The following is a 22,021-nucleotide window of genomic DNA, read 5'->3' as shown; positions in this document are numbered from 1 at the left end:
ACCATGAATACCATCAAATTTCATGGTTGTATTGGTCCCTGATGCCCGCCATGTTTGTTTTACTTGGTAGACGTTATGTGGAAAGGCTGGCTAATTAGAGTCTTACACATAGCAGCTCTGTTTCCATGACTTCCAGCGGCTGCAGCAGAGGAACCCGCGGGTGAGTGCGGCCTTAATGCTAGCCATCCATAACGTGGACAGGCCATAATAACATACGGTGAAAACGGGTGCTGCATGGGGTTTCAAATGACCTGCCAAGCCCTATGGCCCTTGTGAGTGACTAATAATCACAAGTTGGATCTATGAATAGATTGTAACACACTGAGCCAGTATATCAACAAATAGTGACTCAGGCTTTCTGGTAGGAGCGATGATGGTGGTGGGGTTTGTCACTGGTTGGTGCAGAATAGTGTTATTGTACAAGCAGACAGTGTGCATGCGTGTGGAGAGGGGGAGAAAAGGCTCGGAGTGACTTACGTGACGGCATACTGTGCAAAAGAAAGATACTCCACCAGCACGTCCAGCCCCTTGTTCTCTTCATTTAGAAACTCCCTCACCCACCTGCAGCACAGAAGGGTACACAGCAAGGTCAGAAAGTAAAGTGACAAAACATGAAGTGTGCAAGGCAAGGTAAGTTCATTTGTATAGCACAATTCCTACACAAGTATAGTACACAAGTAATTCAAAGTGCTTTACAGAATAAGACATTAAAATCACAATACAACACATCAAAACATAAATAATCACAAATAATCATCATAAAATTTGCATTAAAAAAGAAAAGTGCAGAATAAAAAACAGTTCATATGGCACTAACGTTAATCTGGTACAAGTGTGTATTTGTTGGAAGTTTACAAATCCATCGTACTTAGATATTGACAATGCTAAAAAAGGTCACATCTCTCTCTTTATCTATACTTAAATTGTGGTTTAAGAAAATAATCTCTTTGGAAAATATCAAATAAAATGTTCAGATGAGATGTTCAGGCACATTTTGGGTTTTTTGGACCTCGTGCCCAAACTGTTTTTATTAAAAAGTTTCATTATGTAACTTTTCTGTTGAGGGTCTGCCAACTGCTTGTTGCTATGGCGTTGTTATTGCTTTGCCTGGAATGTTCTACAATATGGAGCACGGAGGTGATGCCAGCAGACTAAGTTATAGGTCAGGTCCGTGGAGAGATGAGCCCCCACACATAAAGAATGATTGTTTTTCAAGGCAATAAGAACAGCTGCAGTTGAATATACAAAATAATGGGTAGCTTTAATGCCATACTATGGAATATTCGAGAGAAAGTAATAGGTACTTAGTGCACCTTTAATTTTCAGGGATTACAATTTTCATCCAAATCAGTGTTTAGAATTATTAGGTTTTAAAACAATGGCACAGAAGAAACAAACCATTTTTTTTGATAAAGATCAGTAATTTCAGCCTGAGCTCAAGTGGATAAACTAATAACTGTGTCCATGCAGGAACGCAGCGTGAAAATGTGAGCATAACAAATCATTAATGGGATAATACACTTCTATAGGGCTGACCTTGGTTACAGAATCACGCAGGATTCACTCAGATACGTATAATGACTTGTATAGGAAACTTCAAAGCTGCCCCTGGTTCAATGTTCCACATGATACGACACATGTTGGTTCACACATTCACAAACACTCATTATGCAGTCTGCACCTCTCCTCCTCGCAGAACTGGGGACAGGCCCTGAATGATCAAAAGGCCGTTCTCACCTTCCCCGCAGTCTACAGAGGGCCACCCATTCACAACTGCTCTCACTTTTGTACACAGGGAGCGCTTTTCACAACAAATACTTGAGCTACTTCAGAAGTACAGCAGCGGGCAGAGGTAGTGGCAACAGAGGAGGTAGAATTATTAGTGCTGCTGGTGATGGTGCAAGTAAAAGTATTTTGAGAGGTACTGTACTAGTTGTTGTAAAAGTATAGTAGTAGTGGTAAGTAAAAGTAAGCATTTGCTGTAGCAGTAGTAGCAGTAATAGTAGTAGCCTCAAAATGCTCATAGTGGGAAAGGAAGAGGAAACAACAGTATTAAAAATCTATGTAGTAGGCCTAGGAGTAGTAGTAGTAGTAGTAGTAGTAGTAGTAGTAGTAGTAGATGTAGCAGAAGGAGAAGAAGACAGACACTATAAGTAGATGGAGTAAAGAGTAGTAAAGGTATTGGTAGCAGTTATAAATATAGAGTTAGTAGTTTTTGCTATAAAGGTTAAGGTACTTTTTATTGTCCCTGTCCCATAGGGAAATTTGTCCAAGGTGAAAGAGTAGAAAAAAATCAATATAGTAGCAGTAGCATAGTAGCAATGTAGTACTAAAAGCAGCAGTAGATGCAGTACTGGGAGAAGAAGCAAGTAGTAAAGAGAGTAAAAGTTATGGCTGTTATCAATGGTTGTGGTAGTAATTACAGTACACGTATTAACAGTAGTATTCGCCTTAAACCAGTACACCGCTTTATCAGCCATGTTTTTATTCACTTCTTGAGTCAGATTCTCAACAATCCTCCACATTAGACGAGCCAGGTGGCCCAAACCCCGTCTTTACCCTATCAAACAGAGGTGTTCTGACTTTTATAGAACCTGTGATTGCTTGCAGATTATTAGAAACATTCACGAGGCATAAACACAACATGAAGCACGCAAGTTTTCTCCAGATTAAGTACAACTCTAAAACTGCACCGGCCACTCCTTTATGAGCTCCCCTGTGATGTAACTCCATGGTAGTGAGTTAGACTGTCCAATAAAGCGCTGCCTGTGGGTCCCAAGCTGTGTTTTTAAAAAAGGGACCAAGCAGAGGTGTGGCCTGCTATAGCCACATGGTAATGATTAGCACAGGATAGCAGCTAACAATCCTCCCATTCACCACATGTTGTTGACCACCGGCTGGAGCATAGACCGTCCTATTCTTCACTGCATTCTGGACCTCACCTCTGAAAAGGGAGGGCTTATTTGTCACTGTCCAAGCGAGTGACATCTTGTTCCATCGCTAAGGCCCCCCACCATACGCCATTGTAGTAGTAGCGCCGCATTAGTTGCCGTAGTATGGACATATTTCTATAGCAAGAGATAAATCATTAGGGACTATAGGGGACACATAGGGTTTCCATTAAATTAAATTTGGTGAACAACAGAGCAACAGTAGGATGGAAACTTTCAGCATGAGGTATGTGAATGTGTAAATAGTAGTAGAAGTAGTTGTAGCTGTCAAAGTAATAGAAGTAACAGAAGTAGTAGTGATAGTAATAAGTAGTAGTAGCAGTAGTGTTGTATTTACTATATGTATATGTACGTTATTAAACTCGATTCAAACTCAATTTCGATACTAAGGAATAGACTTGATACTCAATACTGATTCCAACATTTTTTCTTTAGGCCACAGAATGTGATTTTCAACATTGATCATTCTAAAGCTATTAAAGACAGGTCCATTTCTGTCCCGTGAATTTGACTTTTTAGTATTGATACCTGCTGAAATGAGTATCTAGTTTTGATACTAGTTTTAGTATCAACTAGTATCTGAATTTCGATACTTTTGACAACCCAAAGTAGCAGCAGTAATAGTAATTGTAGATGTTAGTGTCAATAGTTGCAAAAAACAGTAGTAGCACAAGACAATATTGCTTAATTAAACTTTGGAGATTTGTTGTGATAATCTTAGCATTGTTAGTTTGGTTGAAAACTTTTTAATCTATAACAATACTGGTATACATAATTAGCATATCAGTAACATATAAATATACAGTATTAAATTGAATATGTAGCGTAGATGGGATAATTCTAACCATATTGCCCTTCACTTAAAAGTACTTCTGCAACGGCATTGTTGATACTGTATTGGCGACTACTTCATCAGTAGTTGACCTCTACAGAGACATCTTATTAGAGTTCATTAGCTCTTTAAGTACTACACCAGACAGTGGCATCTCTGGTTTCATTTGATTTGGTTTAAAGTCCAGACAATGTAAACGCGTGTGTCAGACAGAAACACGAGAGCTTCTGAGGGTTTGACAAATAGGACTTTTAATAGAGTAGGAAGGAGATAAGTAGTGTGTGGACTTGGCATCTTGAGCTGTTTTGGCAGTGTATCTCTTCATACCGTGAAGTTCCTATACATCCCACAATGTACTAGGCTCACTAATTAGTCATATATCAGCATGTAATCATGCAAAATATCAAACTAGACAGGCCAGATTCTTGATGCAGCGTGGTGTTCCTCGAGATATCGATCTTTCCTAGAGGCGCGCAGTGCAACAGTGAATCAATAAGAAACAGCAGGTAGAGGCTTGTTAACCACAAATGCCATGAATTACATTAGTGTTTGTGCCTGTTGTGAAATTGGAAAAACTGTTCATTCTAACATCAGAAGATTAACTATTGCTAAATACATATGAAATATCCAAATGTATGATCCACAAATGTGAACCCTTTCATTATTTGTCATAACTTGTCATATTAATCTTATGACTCAAGTGATATGAATCAAGTCCTTTGATAACAATCACGTTTTTGGGGCTGAATCATTTTGGAGGAGAGTTGTGTTTCGTTTTATTCACACACATTTGAGTAACACATTATTATTAGTCTGTCTGTGTCTTCAAAGCTCAAAATGCTCTGTTTCACCAAGTGATGTCATGTAGTAGTAGTTTAACAGTTAACAGTTACCTTTTAACTTTAGTTCAGTAGAGATTGGAATTAGTGAAGGTATATGGAGTTTAAAACACAGTGGAGCACTTCCTGTATCACCACATGACATCACGAGGTGGAACAGAGTGTTTTCTGTTTGAGAGAGGAACTCAGCCTAAATATGCAGGATTTGTGTGTTAAACATGTGAATGAAACAAAACAAAACAGGTCTGTTTTTGAGGAGGAAACAACATTATAAGAGATCAGAGAATGGTATAAAATGGGCCTTTTAAATATCTAATAATAACTGACCACAAATGAATATGGCTTAAGGGTTTGGTCACATGATACATGCTATAGGCCCAATTCCTAACTACTTGATAATTTACTGTACTCTTCATCCCCATTTCAGGTCACTTACTGCTCTGTCTCATCAAACCTACTTTTCAATGTCGAACAATATGGGCTTTGCATTTTATTATTGGCATAGAAAAGAGGAAAGAAATAAAATGTAAAATGTAGATGTAATGTAAACAGACTCATAACTTAAATAGCGTTACATCAACTGCTGCAAAACAGAAGCCTTCCCCTCCAAGATACGGACTCTCCATGTGTCAGCCCACCCCAAACAATCAATGGATTCATGTTTTTCCACAGCCCCATAGCTCTGTGTAATATTAGGCCCACGGTGAACGAGGGAGGGTGCTAGTTAGTGTCTGGGTGTCTGGAATGTCTGACTTTTTCTCCCTCTGTAATCTCACCAGGTTTTGTACAATTCAATTCAATTTTCCTTATGTGACTCACCCTATATGATTGGTCCGTAACGAAATTTCCAGCTCTCTCAGGACTTGGGTGGACTCCTGAACTCTCCGTCGGAATTTCTGTGGAGAGAAAAGGGTTTTATTATTACGGTAAATGTAAAAATAGTGATTGGATTACGTTGCCAGAAGAGGAAATGTGATGGATGCAAAGGTCAGTGTAAGCATAGTGGCATTTAAAAGTGAAAACATGGGAAACGAATCAGACGATGGGCATTTTCCCCAGTATCCCAGAAAGCCAGGTGTCAATAAAGTCTGGTGAAAAAGTCTTGTCAACATGGAACAGCTGTTGCTAAAAATACTTTTTATTTCCTATTTCCTTAAGCTGAATGAGTTTTGTTGAACCAATAAAACATTGCTTGTATGACTGCTTGTATGAAAGTGTGGTGTTAACCTTATATCCAGCTCCACTGAGATAAGCAGGTGATGCCAGTAAGCCAAGGTACAGACTAGATCTGTGGAGAGGTGATCCTGCTCCAAGTAAGAATGAATGTTTTGCAAGGTATTATTGAGATAAAAAAAATACTTGCAATTTAATAAATGCAGGATGCCATACAGTGGAACATCCTAGGTACCAGAAAGGTTACATGTTAGTGCCATATGAACCATGTCACACTCTGAGGACTTCAGGGACTGGCCTCCTGCTGGTGCCCAGAGTCAGGACTAAACATGGGGAATCAGTGTTTCAGTTTTATGCAGCTAAAACCTGGAACAATCTTCTTGAAGATGTGAGACAGTCCTCTACTTTGACAATGTTTAAATCCAGGCTCAAAACAGTTCTGTTTAGCTGTGCATATGAGTGATGATTATTTGTGATTATTTATTTTTTGATCTATGTGATTTCAATGTCTTTTTTTATTCTGTAACGGACTATGAATTACTTTGTGTACGAATTGTGCTATACAAATAAACTTGCCTTGCCTTATGTAGAGCACCTTTAAAACAAACTGATGTAACACTAACTGAATTCACAGTTGCTCATTACAGACCTTTGTAAGAAATTCTATGGTTGCACTGGTTTTAAAGGTCCATATGTATTAATAAGTACATAGCGGACAAGGAAAACTGGAGAAAATTGGAGTTTAAAATGCATGGTCAAACAATATTTACACCAGTTCATCTGAAGCTCAAACACTGCATTTATATGATATTCTAGTACAGTTGGTGGTAGTGAACTGGCTCAATTTATGAACACTGCTATAACCAAGAAGGACTAAAATTGAAACTACTATGGAAGGATGTTAGGACTAAAGCAGCTTTAAATATATCTCTACTTGCCAACAGAAAATAAACAAGTACAGAGGCAATGCTGACTCACTGGAAAAAGCTCCATACGAATATTAGACTTATCTTGTTTACTCATGCTAGCTCTTTACATAACTAATCCTAACTGGTAGCTATACGATAACATCAAGCCACCTAATTGGTTACCTCGCCAGCAGCCGTGCAAACACACAAGACTACACTACACATTCTTGGAGCTGTTACCGTGGCTACCCGAGAGAAAAAGAGAAAGCTCGGATAGAGGTATGAGCTGCCAGAGTGTAAAAGAGACACAGTATCTGAAGAATAGTGCACCTCCTTAGCTTTTGAACAAGCTGACAAGGGAGGGACGTGCGGGCAAAAACAAAAGAAGGCTTCAAGGCATTGCAAGAGTGAATGGCCAGGGGAGATCAAACACACTTAGCAGCATAGGGACACCGAAATCCCTGATGATGGAGAGAAAGAGGGAGAGGGGGGGGAGAGGAGAGAGGGAGAAGTACAGTTCAATGCGTAGTGGTTATTGTGGTCGGTCGGGTTCTTGTGAGCAACCATGTCTTTGGGCCAAGGAGGTGGGGAGATGAGAAGCAGATGTGGGACAAAAAAAATGAGACACTGGTAACTAAGTATTGAAAAACAACATGGAAGTGGATTACAGTATCAGTCTAGTAAAGCTGGTCATGCAAATGGTTCTTTAGTGTTCAAATACTAGCCCGGTTTTACATTTCTAGGTTGTAAAAGTGTTGTGAAGAGTTGTGGAGCAAATAGGAAGATAAAACTACAGCTAAATGTGATTAAAAGGACACAGACAGATAGTCGGGCAGATGGTCAATGGGAGAGGTGACAGACGGGTGACCTTGTAAAGGAATAGGTCTGGATGGGAATGCGTTTAAAATTACCAAATAGACTGAGAGCATTGGCCATATTCTTATTTAAAAAAAGTTGAATTAGCATCAAAATTCTTAAAAAGTCAGGAGAACATTTTTTTTTTAATCTGTTGGTTAGATTGACTGATTTTAGGAATATTTAAACTGGTCACATTTTTATATAGCGCTTTTCCACTTTCAAGGCACTCATTATATCAAGGAACCACTCACCCAGGTGGGTTAAGTGTCTTGCCCAAGGACACTTCGAGAGCGTTCATCAGTGGGAGCTAGAATCACACCGCCAGCTGATCTGATCGCTCTATCAATTATGTTTTATGTCAAGAGTCATGTTAGTTGTTCATTTGATAGCGTCAGATACAACAAACATGGTAATCTAATGCAGGTATAACAGTGTTTATACTCTATAGCTAATTCACAACACCTAGAAGGGCTTTTAACAGTCCAGAAGTCACAAAAAAGTCATGAGATTTTTTTAATGGCCAAGTACATATATGTGAATGTGAGGAGTGCAAATGGGTTCAAACTTGAAGTGGTTACAAATTGCAGTTATAAAATATTAACCAAAGTAGTTTAACAAGCCTATATGCTTCCTATTATTTCAATGTAGCGTTCCAGTGTTCTATTTCCAACCATATGTTTTTATTAGGGAGGAGTTCTTTGTGTTTGTGGAGACAGGAGCATATTTTGGGGCAGCACAGAGGCAGCCCCTTCCTTTCTCCAACCAAACACCCAACCCTCTAAATGCAACCAGCTGCAACTGCTATAGATGGAGAAGTCAGAAAGCTACACAAATACATCCATGTTAATAATGCCAAAGTATTATACAACAGGGCTGAATGATTTGGCAAAATATCCAATTGCGGTTTTTCAGAGAGGTATATGATTGCTTTTAGATTTGTGATTTATGTTTTAATAATACGATACTGATCAAAGTTCACACATTTTTAAACACCCCCAGAATAATTGACAAAAAGACTGACACATGAATCACATTTCAGAACATGTTTGTACAGATCTGAATTACAGTGTTAGCAGTTTTTTTAATGCAGAATGAGACAGGATAAATTGTTAATGGTACTACAAAAATTAGCAAACATCCTCGGTTGCACTGATTCATATTCAAATTGCGATTTTAGTTGCAATCTTAATCTATAGTTGAAATTCTAAATCTAGCACAACTGGTACACTGGGGTCTATCCTGGATACAAATCAATAGCTGATAGATTCTTGGAGGCTAGCTGGACCGCGGCTCTTCCTCCCTGGGCTCCGATTGGCTGAGGGCCGCCGGAGGAATGCGTCGGAGCCTGCCTATGGAAAGCAGAGGAGCAATGACCTCCAGCTCTCGCCGAGGCACAAAGTGGCAATTGTTTGAGTTGGAAGAAAAAAGGGGGATGGAGCAGGAATGTAGAGAGAAGCCTGTAACTCTTTTTCTAGTCCTGCTCTGGTCTCTCACGGCTGCTTTTGTCTTATTCACACTATTTTGGTCCATAGCCCTCTGCCCTGTAGACTTTAGTTTACCTTTAGTTTATTGTCCACAGTCCTGTCTGTCACTTTGCTTGGCACAGACTGTGAAAGCAACACAAATTAGGCAAATGCTAAGGAATTCCAATGGGGTTTGGCTAATGCAAGTGTTGAATATTGCACACGAAAACATTTTAGCATGAATAAAACATTGATGGCTGCAAATGGTTTTCTTAATCAAGATTGAAAAACAGTCATTTCTAATTGTCAGTAATGAGTCCACTGTCAGTCCTCTGAAAGTGTGTAGTTTGAACTGTATTGTGTTGTTGGATTTGTTTTTAATAAGACAGATACAACAAATTGACAACCAACATCGATCAATATGAAAAATATATAATTTTTTTCACCCTAAAGAAAATGTGATGTTATCTGGCTGGCCTACATTGATAAAACTCATAATTTCTTTGCACTTAATGGGTTGTGGAAATTATATTTTGTTAGATTTTTAGGGCAATGTTTGTATAGGCCCTTCAAAACCAAAAATCCACCATGTAATTCTGAGAACCCTGTAGTTGTCTATGGAGCTATTTGGTGCTAAAAATGTTATTTAAACATTTATTGGGATGTGCACATGACTGTTATTACCCAACAAAAATGTAGGTTACTTTGATTTCTCACATCACTCAACTCATCACTCGATTTCTCACTCAACCCTCAACTAAAATTGCTGTCTTTTTCCCATGTAATATCATTGAGTGGCAGCAGATTTGGTGTCAGTCTGCGTGACAACAGCCTATACTAAGTTCAAATGCTCAAAGAATAAGCTGTTTGGTTGTTTTTTATCCAGGTTATTTCCCACATGTAAAGTGTAGTGCACAAATACAAAGCTTTCAGGGCTGAACAATACTAGTCTTGAGTGACATAAGATCTATGGCTCGAGGAATGAGCTGAAAAACAACAAAAATACAATGCAATCAAGTTACCATGTCTTAATGTGGATAGTCAAGATACTAACATTTCAAACTCAATTTCGATACTAAGGAACAGACTCAATACTCAATACGGATTCAGATACCAAGATGATAATAATATATCATCATGTGGCCTTATATCTGTGGAATATCTCGTCGTCCAGGTAGGCTCCATAGTGGTCCATGATTGTATTGATTAGTGTTTAATTTCCAATACGTTAGAGAACCCTAAATACAATTATAATTTCCCACAAATTATCACTATTGTCTGAAATGCTTCACAGTATGGCATTTTATGTATCCATCTCCATGTAAACAAGCATGTGGCTCCTCCAGGTTAAGTCAGGTCTGTGAAGAAAACGGCTTTATAAGGAATTTTGAAGCAATAAAAGCACCCGTAATGAAATATAAGATATAGAAGTTTAACGCTGTACAGTGAAACATTCCAGGCAAACATCTTCATAGAGACAAGCAGGTGGAGAACCTCTGAAAGTTACACAGTGTACCTTTAAGATACCATCACTTTACATAATTGCTTGTGTTTAACTTGATTAACCAAACCCAATGTCTAACGGCATATTTCAATGGGAAACTCCAGCATCTCCAGCAGAGCCAGTCCATTCATTGAGTAATTTGCAGTCATTTTGGCCGAGGCGGCTGGTTAATGTGTTTATCACAGAGCTCTCTTTCACCACGCCAAAAACACTTGATTCTGGCAGCAGCTCCAGTCTGATAGAGCTGCTCCGGTCATCGCTGTCTCTCAGTATAAGCCAAAAGACTGCTTCACTACTGGGGTTTATGATGGCACACACGATGTTACTGTGAGAGTCTTTGCCAAAGTAATATTTTGCTGATGAAAACTGATTAAAACGTTTTCTATGATGAGTGGGCACTAAATTAAATTTCCTAATGAATGAGATGTTCTTCCTTTGTCTAGAAAGTTCCATAGTTTGGCATTAAACCTATCTTGCTCCATGGAAACAAGCAATTGATACCACCAGGCCAAGTTACAGGTCAGATCTGAGGAATGGCAGCCCAGCTCACAGTAAAAATGCTAATTAAATAATGCAGTTATATTTAATGCTATTCTGTGGAACATTTCAGGCAACACAATAACCTCACCATGGAGACAAGCAGGTTCAGGACCCTATGCCAAAAAGGTTACACAGTCCAACTTTAATGTGTACATTTTTTATGTCATAGTGGCCCAAACTAGATCCTATACAAAAGTCAGCTTTCAAGGTACAAGTCTAGTACCTTTTGTATTTTTATTTTTGAGCAATGCCATACCTTGTAACATTCCAGGCAAAGCAATAACATCACCATGGAGACAAACAGGTTGCATGTCTTCAACCAGACGTTACATAGTGTACTTTAACACTGGTTTCTACTTGACAGCTCGCGGCATGTTTCTGTTTTAGTGCTGTGTGTAACCGTGGGCGTTTTAAATAAACAGCTGACTATCTGGTGGTTTTGTCGCAGTCGTTCCCATGCCGTGTCCCCTCTTTTCTCAGCTGTGGTGGGATATCCTGTACAGAGGGGGTCAGGGCCACAGCAGAGCCAGGGACTGACAAGAGCACTCACCTTCCTCGTGACCGCGGGGTCCAGATAACCACGCAACTTTTGGATGTATGTGTGAGGGGGGTTTTTCACTTGAAATCGCTCCTGCAAAAAGAAAAGAAACAGAAAGTTAGAAATAAATTAGATGGAACATATCAAAAAAATGTATTAGGATTACAAGTTGGAGCATGTAAACACTGTACGGTCGGCTTTTGTGTAAAGTGTACCAGTCGCCTATGAGTAACAGCTGAATGAATTTCTATGAAAAGAATAGGCTGGAGATTAACCTTAATAATGGTAAGTAATTAGCCTATTTTGAAAGTGATTTGAGCCAAACAATGGACGCAGTGAACGGCGCTATTCTCACGCAAAGACTGAGATTAAACTTTGGTTCAACTGAGGGAAGCTTATAAGAATTGTATTGCATTCTAGATGAGCGGTACTAGAAAGGTTCAAATTTACTGCTGCAAAATCATGTGATGTACAATCACATTTTAAAGCCAAACCTCTAAATTTAATGAAGAAAATGTGAAAAAATAAATGACAAAAATGAATATTGTAACATTATTTGAGGATTATTTCCACATTTAGACAATATTATGACATCAAGAATCCAAGTTGTGGTTGAGGTTCAGCCTTCACCAGAAAAGTACCAAAAGTACCAGAAAAGTGTACTTTTTAATGGTTTTACATACAATAAACTCAATATTCATGTAATCAGAACAATATCAATACGTTTTCCATGAATCCCCTACATAGACTTATTATCGATGATGTACAAAATACTCAAAATATGCAAAAACTGCTGTATTTTTGTACTTGTTTGTTTCAGTATCCATTAAGCCACTAATTAGTTTTTGATTGCAGTACAAGGTGGACAAAGGTTTCAGTTAAACCCAAACCCTGCATACATTCTGTTCCCACAGGCAGGTGTGTGAGGGGGCGGAGGTCAGACTGCAATTATGTTCATTAGTCTCATTAATGTGGATTGCTGGGGGTGTAACTGAGACTGTACGAGTCAATGGGCTTTACATGTGACTGCAGCAGCATGTGAGAGTGTTCATTAGCCACAGGTTTAAGTACGATCTCTCACTACTGTGCTTTAAATAGACCTACAGAGGATTACAGATAGATATGCCTTTTCATGGCCGTGACTGATTCTTTAAAGAACACATTTTTTCTGGACCTTAGTACCAAACAACAACATAATCACCATTTTACTTTTTGCTCATTGTAAAACGCAATATTGATCTAAAACGGCTTAGTAATAGAAATTGGTCCATTGATTTCTTGTTCAAGCCTGCTGAACAGAGAAGAGATGGGGGGTAGGTGAAAACAGAAAAGCCTTGAATGCACAATGTGCGATTACTGAAACATGTCTGAATCAGTCCAAATGCAACACTGAGTAAACTAATGTTGAAAGAACACCATAGTAACATGGTTAAAACCTCATAAAAGTCCATTTTTTGTCCCTAGAGCAACCCATGGGCGATAAGCACCACTGAGAGCTTAGAGCCAGTAGCCTATGTACGGCCGATAAAATGTATGCAAATAACATATTAAACTACTCTAACCTAAGTAAATGTCTATACAGTGCACTAATCTAAAAACATTAGATATAGAAATGAAATATAGACATTTTTGACCTCTTTGCACTAGTTCAAAAACGTCATGCAGGTGTTTTGGCCACAAGAAAATAAGACCGAGGCTGGAGTTTTAAGGCAGATGGACAACACCCTAAAAGGTGCAAATATGAGCCGGATATAGTCTTTAATAAACGCTGGTTGGATCTGGGTGAAAGGGAAACAGGACTTGGACTGGTGTGAGGACCGACTGAGCTGTGAAGGAGCAGTGTCCGTCCTTCAGGTGCTCCGTCTCCAAGTGCCTGTTATTGAAATCACAGCTCATTTGTATTTAGAACAAGTCTGTTCAGTGGAGTTAGTTTAGCTCGAGGAAACACATCCTGGTCTTTGTGAGCAGCACCTCAATGGCTAGAATCCGTAGTTATTACTTTCTGTGCAAACTTGTGATGAATTTCATCAAAAGCAAGTAATTCAGTCGTACGGCATTCACTATTTCAGGCAGTTTAGATGTTACAAGTGAAATATATGTTTTTATTTTATGACAACATTAGCTTTGTAATTCTTAAACTAACCAAAAAATTGGACAGATTAGGCTACAATAAAACAGGTATCAGCGTGCTAATGCTAATCATTGAGAATTATGAAGTGAAATTATTATTATTATTAGCTTGCAGCAAAAAAGTGAACTGTCAAACTGAATTGGTGTCACCTTTTAGCATTAAATATTTAACATAATCCCTGCTATAGGCTTTAACAGAGCATTCAAAAAGTGGAATGGGACACAAGGGTGAGAACAGTACAAAATATTAGCTATGTTAAAAGCCAGATTATACGCACCATGCTAAACACACTGAGCAGAGCTGAAAGTGCTTAGTTTTATAATAACTATGTCTATGGATAATATGGGAGCTGTCCATGTCTTCTACATCAACAGTCCACAGACAAACTCACGAGCAATGTAACTGTACTGCACTGTTGTTATGTTACATGTTATGGCCTTGTCTGTAAATTTGGTTAAAATTAAAGAGTAGAGCTGAACCATTTGGGGTTAATGTTTGTTTTTGCATTTTTTCTGACAAGCATTGTGATTTAGTAGTAGAGTTTAGTAATAATCAAAGTTCACATTTTAAACAAATGAGGAAGAATTGACAATAAGACTGAAAAAGTTGAATTTCAGGACATGTTTGCACAGAACTACAGAATTACCAGTTTTTAAGCAGAATAAGAATATTTTGTGGTTTTGTGGAGGAAATGAAAATGTCAGCCTTTTGCTAACTGCCGCTCAAATTATGATTTAGATTCGAATGTGATAACTCTTTTAGTCATTATAAAGCCACTTTTCAAACTTTGACAAAATTGCAAATGACTGACCAATAGTGAAACCACCATTTGAAGTAAAAGTGTATCATGTATTGTATAACTGTTCTCTGGCAAATGACGCAGAACCACAGACAAAGCTGAGGTGAATGTTTTGCTTTATAATAACTGTTGCTTTGAGGCCAGTAGAGTGTAGAGTCTGTCAATCATTCTTTCAAAGGCCTCCGGCAAAACAGACAGGAACTGAATTGAACTCTACAATATTTAAAAAAAAAAATGTTTTAGGTGTAAACATGTAATTTGAGATCTGTGCAATCTTTTGTTGAATAATTGACGAAATGTGAGAATACACTAAAAGCCATTAGTGATCATAACAATATAATGATAGCAATTACCATTTTGGTTTATCCACGGGTTTCAGAATGATGGAAAATGGATTAATCGATTAAAAATGTAAAACTAAATATTATATCTTTTGATTGGGGATAATTCCTCAAAATTCCTCATAACAGGAAGCTGAAACACATGAATATATGGAAACAGGTGGCAGATGAAAACTGCGTATATTAGTATCATAAAAATGTATCATTTTCAAATTTTCTTACTGTATTTTTTACAATTCAATCTTCAAAACAACTGCTCCACACAACACCACACAGTGAACTCATTTCCTGAATATAGAGCACGCCCCCATGGTTTTATCACATCATCACTTTCCTACATTTCCTTTGTCCCAAAACACCAACTAGAACTATTCATGTACATATTTTTACCCTCCTGTTTCTCATGTTTGGTCAATGCAGATCCTAGTGGTAGCGCTTTGGGATGATCGTAGCACCTTGCATAATCTGATGATGTTCTGATCTCCGTGCGGACAGTAGAATGAGACAACACGTCAGCGTTGTGCTGCGCCGCTATCGGCTACATCACATTTATCACTGCCAGACGTGTTAGCAAAACAGGAAGGACGACAGAGGAGCATGGAAAAGAAGAGTCCATTCTCACGCAGAGACCTTAATATACCACAGTGAAAGATTGCATAACAACTCTGAAAAAGGCTTTACATGAAGGTGTATAATGTTTAAAGTGTTACTATGAGCATGAATCTGGAGTAACATCAGCAATTAAAGATGTGCTGCGCCATGTGTTTGTATGTTTTTTTGATTGGTGTGCACTACCTGCTTGTCTTCATGGAGATGTTATTACTATGAAGTTTAATGCCATACCTATGAAACATTCACAGATCTCACATGTAACATGGCCTATGCAATACTGTGGAACATTCCATGCAAATCAATAGCTTCTCCATAGAGACAAGAATGGATATTAACTATATAACTATCAAATCTACAATTTAAACCCAGCTCCCAGTTGCCATCCTTATGCAAAACACACCTTGAAGGTGTCTTATCACCAGATGTGGAGACTAGAGAGACATTCCAATGTAGAGAATATGCATTATCCTAAACAAAAGTAATCATAACTGTTTTAAAGTAATATGTTGTAGCTCATAACATCACGGTCCCTATTTCAATGTCACATAGGGGGTAGTCCATGAAATGAGCTAAAGCCAAAGCCTGTCTTATTTGGGCAATCCAGACTTCAAATCTTCACTTTCGTTCCATCAAAGTGACTAACCAGAGTTGGTGTTGTAGTAGAACCTGGATGCAAACCTGGTTGGGACCAAGCGAACTGTCAAGTTTACTTTAACTTTGTCTAAAGAAAAAGTTTCGCCAGGTGCACTCACACATCTGTGTTAGATCATTCTATCTGAATACAGTTTAAATACTGAATGACCAACCATGTGTTCCCACACACTGAACACAAGTGTGTGTACGCTGCACTCATCAAAAAGGCACAAAAGCCTGTAATTTACATTATTAAAATGATCTCGCCCATACACAGTTTCTATCATGCAGTAGGCTATTAACATAAAACATTAAATTTCCCTTTAGGATTCATTTTAATCATTGAAAATGTTTTAACATGAATAAAGTCTATATTTTATGCTGTGGCTGTTGGTGTGAGAGGCAGCGCATCAACATTAGCGCAGAATTAACTGGCCAAGTCTCATTAAATACGAAGAGTTTTCTTGCAGATTTACTTTTACACACAGCGCACCATGGTCCAAACATGGAAAAAGAAATTCAAGCCACTGCACATTGGGAAAAGTGTCAGGCAACTTTATTCTCCGCATTAACCACGCACTACGCAGCCAGGACAGGGGAGAGGAGGGGGGAGCAAACAGGAGGGGATGGGGGAGCGAACAGGAGAGGGGAGTGAGCAGGAGAGGAGAGGGGAGTGAGCAGGAGAGGAGAGGGGAGTGAGCAGGAGAGGAGGGGGGAGTGAGCAGGAGAGGAGGGGGGAGTGAGCAGGAGAGGAGGGGGGAGTGAGCAGGAGAGGAGAGGGGAGTGAGCAGGAGAGGAGGGGGGAGTGAGCAGGAGAGGGGATCCCTCATGGGATCAGAATGAACGGAAAGGTTCTGTGTCCCAAATCAAACAATTGTGTGTGCAAGTTCTGGCTCCTCTCTCATTTGGTCAGAGCATAAAAAACATCACACTTTGAGCCTATTTTCAGTTTGTTCTTTTGTTGCTCCATTGATCTGACCTTCCCAGAGTCACCGGGAGCGCACACAAAATGCGGGTTAAATGAGTGAGAGCTGGTCACACTCAGGCTTATTTCTTTCATGGAACAAGTTGAGGCTTAAGCTGGAGATGAAGCTAGTTTCACCTCAGGATTTTAAAATAACCCTGAACTTGTTAACTGACTTTGATGGAATACCCCCAGTGTCATATCAAAAATGTATGATTAAACCTGGTCAAATTACAATTAGCACCAACTAAAGAACAACAAATAAAATGTATCATCTGTAACTGCATTCAACAGTATTGTATTGAGTTTGTTGCAATTAAAATTACTCCTTTTATAATTTTTTATAATTGTCCCTGGAACTAGCGCTCTGCTCTAATGAGGATCAAATAGTGAAAGTGAACAGACATGGAACTAAAAAGTTGTTTATTTGCGTCAATGCTTTGTTTGAACCATAATTACAGTAATAAGTGAAGCATATTTGCATAACTAACCACATCTTTTCAAATTTGATAATTGCTCTAAAAACATCAATAATTTAACCTAACGTGCGTGGAGTCTCGTTCTAGTCTGGGCTGTGTACCTGTACCTGTTTTGACCGATCTGTGAACCTCCATCACTGTTGCCATGGTGACATAAGAGGTTTTAGTGTAGCTATGACACAGTTGACATTCAGTGCTGGATTGAGTTATCAAACATGGGTGGAGTAGGCCTAATGAATAAGGATGATGAAACAACAGGAAATGTGCATTTTGCTGGATGGATTGTAGTGTGTATATAGTTATATCCAAATACTGATATTTTTTCATCAGTGAATCAGATTTGTCTTTTTGAACATAGTAATGAGTAAAAATGGAAATAGAAAAGAGTTATATGGCTAATCTCTTATTTTCATCCTTTTTCCAAGCTCGTGTCCTCAACCAGAGGCCTGGGAGCTTGGGGGTTTTATGCGGTATCTTTGCTGTTCCTACTACTGCACTTTCTCCAGTTTGGGGGTCACTGTTCTGAGTTCTCCAATGACCATGGGCACCACTGATGTCTTCACCTTCTAGGCCTTCTCCACTTGGTACTGCATTGCCCAGCCCAACAGCTTTGCTGTGTTGTTTATCCACCACAAAGTCCAGTTGGTTTGCCATCACCATTCTGTCCGTCTGTATCTGGAAGTCCCACAGGATCTTAACTCAATCATTCTCCACTACCTTTGGATGAGTTTCCCATCTTGACCTTGGGATCTTGAGTCCGTACTCTGCAGAGATGTTTCTGTACACTATGCCTGCCACTTGATTATGCCGCTCCATGTATGCTTTCTCTGCAGCATCTTACACCCTGCAGTTATGTGCTGGACTGTCTCAGGAGCCTCTTTGCACAGCTTACACCTTGGGTCTTGTCTGGTAGATCTGGGCCTCTATTGCTCTGGTGCTCAAGGCCTGCTCCTGTGCAGCCAGGATGAGTGCCTCTGTGCTGTCCTTCAGATCAGCTCTCTCATGCCATTGATATATCGGCCAATGGCTTGATATCGGCCACTTCAGTTATGTTCCAGTGGTAGATCCCATGTAGGGGCTTGTACTTCCATGATGGTAACTCCAGCATCTCTTCTTCTGCACTCCACTGTCTGAAACATTCACTGAGCATGTCATCTGTTGAGGCCTTATCCTTGTTGTACTTATGGATCTTGAATGTTTCATCCTGGACAGTGGCTCTCACACTCACGAGTCCATGGCCTCCCTCCTTTTGGCTCATGGCCAGCTTATGATTCCTGCTGAGTATCTAATTACTGGAAGGGTGTAGCCATTTATTGCCCAGATCTTGTTTTTCCCATTGAGCTGACTTAGGACATACCTTACTCGTTGTAGGTATTGTGGGACACACTTCTGCGTGGACTACCTTCCCTCTCTTTGTCACTGACTACACTTCTCAAGTCTGAATACCATTCATATATCTGTGCTGTAGATCCTGGTTGTGTGGATCAGTGAGTCAATGTCTGACTCACTCTTAACATACATGGGGATTCAGACCTATGCAGAACAACTGTCAGGATATTGCGTCTCCTTTGTATATGCCACATTTGATGGTCACTTTGTTTGGCAGTTTCCAGTGCTTCAGGAATGGACATCTGGCTGTACCTCTTGGGTACTTGCTTTTTCATTACACTTGTTTGGACCTTTGACAGTTGGCTCACTTCTCTCAGATTTTAGCCTCCAACCATTGTTTCCTTGGCTCTTACAGCCTTTTTTTCCTTTTTTTATCACTACATTGATCATTAACTAAAATGAATTCATAAAGCTAAAGGCTATTCTTACTTGGCTAATATTCTCCTAGGATTATGCATGTGCAGTGACATTTGCTGTAATGACATGAATAGTTCTGGAATAAACTCAAATTTTCAAAATGAAACCAGATACTTTCACATTTGGTCTGTGGGCACTGTAAGAATAGGTTGTGTTCTCTATAATTTGATGGGAAAATCTCAGAAGTAGGGTAGGGGTCAATAGTACTCTGTGGGGGATATAGTTAAGAATTTAAATTGTAGTCAAAGAAATTCGTAGTTGACTAAACACATATCCCGCCAATCGATTAGTCGACTAAAAAGGGCATGACAAAAGCTCTCAAAACTATTACATATCTCTATGTATCTGACCCAAAGTCACAATGCAGAAGAAGTACTACGTGTACAGCCGTTTTGAAGGTATGTGACATTTGAATAATGAGTAAACCATTTATCAAATAAAAATGCACCAAAAGAGCAGTTTAGATGTAAAAATAATAATAGATAATATATGGTCTAATAAAGTGATATTTCTGCAAATTTGTGGGTTTCACTGTTGATTAACCTCAACCCAGACTAATACAGCTGAAAGGCTTATTCCTGATTTTAATGTATTCTACTCAAGATAAATAGTCTTCTCTCAAGCACTGAATAGTAAAAGGTACTAAATGAGACTGTTAATGCATTTTTAAAACCATTATGTTGTACAGGGTCACCTTTTCTCCTCCATTCAGGTAAATTTTTACTAAGATTTATGGGAAACAGCCGCCTCATATGCCAGACACTTATATCTATCACAGTGCATTTTCAACAAATTGGACCACTAAATGCAAACAACCACATGACAATGTCCCAGACATGTTCTGTGTCATGGTGCAATATCACAGTAGCACAAAGGACTAAGAGGGCAGGGCTAATGGCTCAAACTAAAACATGTTCCTGACTCATGATTCAAAATGAGGTACAGACCCTTTAAAGACATGCATTTCATTTCTCTTGAATATATAATATGGTATGAATATTGAGATTGGGATAGTCCAAAAGAAGCATGAGTTATTTTTGTCAATATCTCCCACTCTTATGTACAAAGTATTATTTGGCCCTATATAAACAAAGTCACTTTTGCATCAATATAATTTTTCTGTAATCTAAGTATTAACCTGGTCACAGATGAGTTCCCACTTCTTCTCGTTGTCGTACTGCCGCAGGAGCCTGGCTTTGTCCGGAGGAAGATTCATGGAATTCTGCAGGAGACACAAGGACAAAGTTAAGGACATTTACCTGACAACACGGCCACACTGACTGATTCAACCTGACAGTTTCCATTCATTTACAATACAAACAAGTAACCACAGAAAGAGATAGGCGTGTTACGAGATTGCCCTGTCAGTTGAACTTGAAACCTACCACATGTGCCAAGAATATAACCGAGAATATATGTTGGATAGAGAGGCCACTAATTAGGAAAAGACCAAAATATCTGGCATGTGAAGTTCTGCGGAGGACTCAAAGTTATTAAAGAGCCGTGTGCCGATGCAGAAAGATATAAAGCTGTTGAGAACCACATGACAAGTGGCACCATGTTGTAATAAAACTAGTATCAAGTGGAATCTAGAGCCACACTACCAACCAGCTGAGAGAAGAGACACTTGGACAATGATACTTCATATATGCTATTTGCTGTAGAGGAGGAAGAAGAGGCTGAACCCTCAAGACATTGTGAGAGTATCGTCCATTCCCGTCAAGGCTAGTCCAGTTCAATCTGGCTATGCTTCTGTTCTGTTGTAGGGAGTATTTTGCCTCTGAGGATGTAGGCCAAGATAACAAGGGTGGACTGTGAGGCTAACACAGCACAAAAATGTAATTTCTCTATCACTAGCCCAGCATCCACAAAATGAGCCTGTTACAGTTGATACAAGTAGAATTGAGGCACAGTTTATGTTGTATTAATGGCTTTTTAAATGGCAATTTATTTAATTTTTGAGAATTAACATACTATTACAGTTAATGGTATGGGTTTTTTTTTCTGTTGTCATCGTTGCTCTGCGTCAGACTGACAGAAGTGTGGCAGTGACTTCTCCGACTACCACAAACACACTCAGGGAAGACCAGTGAATTACTTGGCAGCTTTAGGATCAAGAGGTGTTGGGTGGTATTCATTATTGGCCTGGAAGAAAAAGTTCAATTTTTTAAGAGGAATTGGTTAAAAGCTAACATAGAATTAAAGCTAAAAATGACTCCTTCCGTCAAACTTAAATCCCAAAAAATCCCCAAATCTTATCCCATTTGTTTCATTTCTTCACAAGAGCCTTCTGGAGACTGATCTGACCCATGTGGTGTCCCTGTCTGAAAATAAAACATATTGCTCAACTTTTGCATGAGGATACTTTTTCCACTTCCCTTATCTACATCTGCTCCAGGCTCTAACTAACACGACAGTTCACTAACATTTGGTTATTTTTACTGTAGGATCATTCACCACACCCGAAAAGAAAAAGACTTGGAACTATTAAACATCATGCAATATGGTGTAAAATGGGATTAGTGGCAAAAATGGATGCATATCAGCAGATAATTCAAAACAATCAGTGTACTTTAGCTACTTGGACAACACACACTCATGAAATGGGACAGAAATGCAGTTGTGGCCAATACCTGATATTTGCCTATGT

General features: G+C 39.0%; 1 protein-coding gene across 9 annotated transcripts in view; it reads right to left on the bottom strand.

The window, feature by feature from the left end:
* The window catches only part of fmnl2a (formin-like 2a), a 69,136-nt gene that overhangs the window by 28,506 nt on the left and 18,609 nt on the right, over positions 1-22,021 (bottom strand). For all 9 annotated transcript variants that reach the window (XR_008649184.1, XR_008649185.1, XM_033986766.2 and 6 more), the window contains exons 2-5: positions 20,510-20,593; positions 11,619-11,699; positions 5,442-5,518; positions 478-561 (exon numbers count right to left, since the gene is read on the bottom strand). Coding sequence is in view for 7 of the 9 variants with exons in the window: in XM_033986766.2 (XP_033842657.1) it covers positions 478-561; positions 5,442-5,518; positions 11,619-11,699; positions 20,510-20,593 (326 nt within the window). In the remaining 2 variants the exon portion in view is untranslated. The remainder of the gene's footprint in view (positions 1-477; positions 562-5,441; positions 5,519-11,618; positions 11,700-20,509; positions 20,594-22,021) is intronic.

The sequence above is a fragment of the Periophthalmus magnuspinnatus genome, chromosome 21, assembly GCF_009829125.3.
Source record: "Periophthalmus magnuspinnatus isolate fPerMag1 chromosome 21, fPerMag1.2.pri, whole genome shotgun sequence".
NCBI lineage: Eukaryota > Metazoa > Chordata > Actinopteri > Gobiiformes > Gobiidae > Periophthalmus > Periophthalmus magnuspinnatus.
Note: the sequence above shows the minus strand (reverse complement) of the source record. Positions and strands in the feature narration are given on the sequence as shown.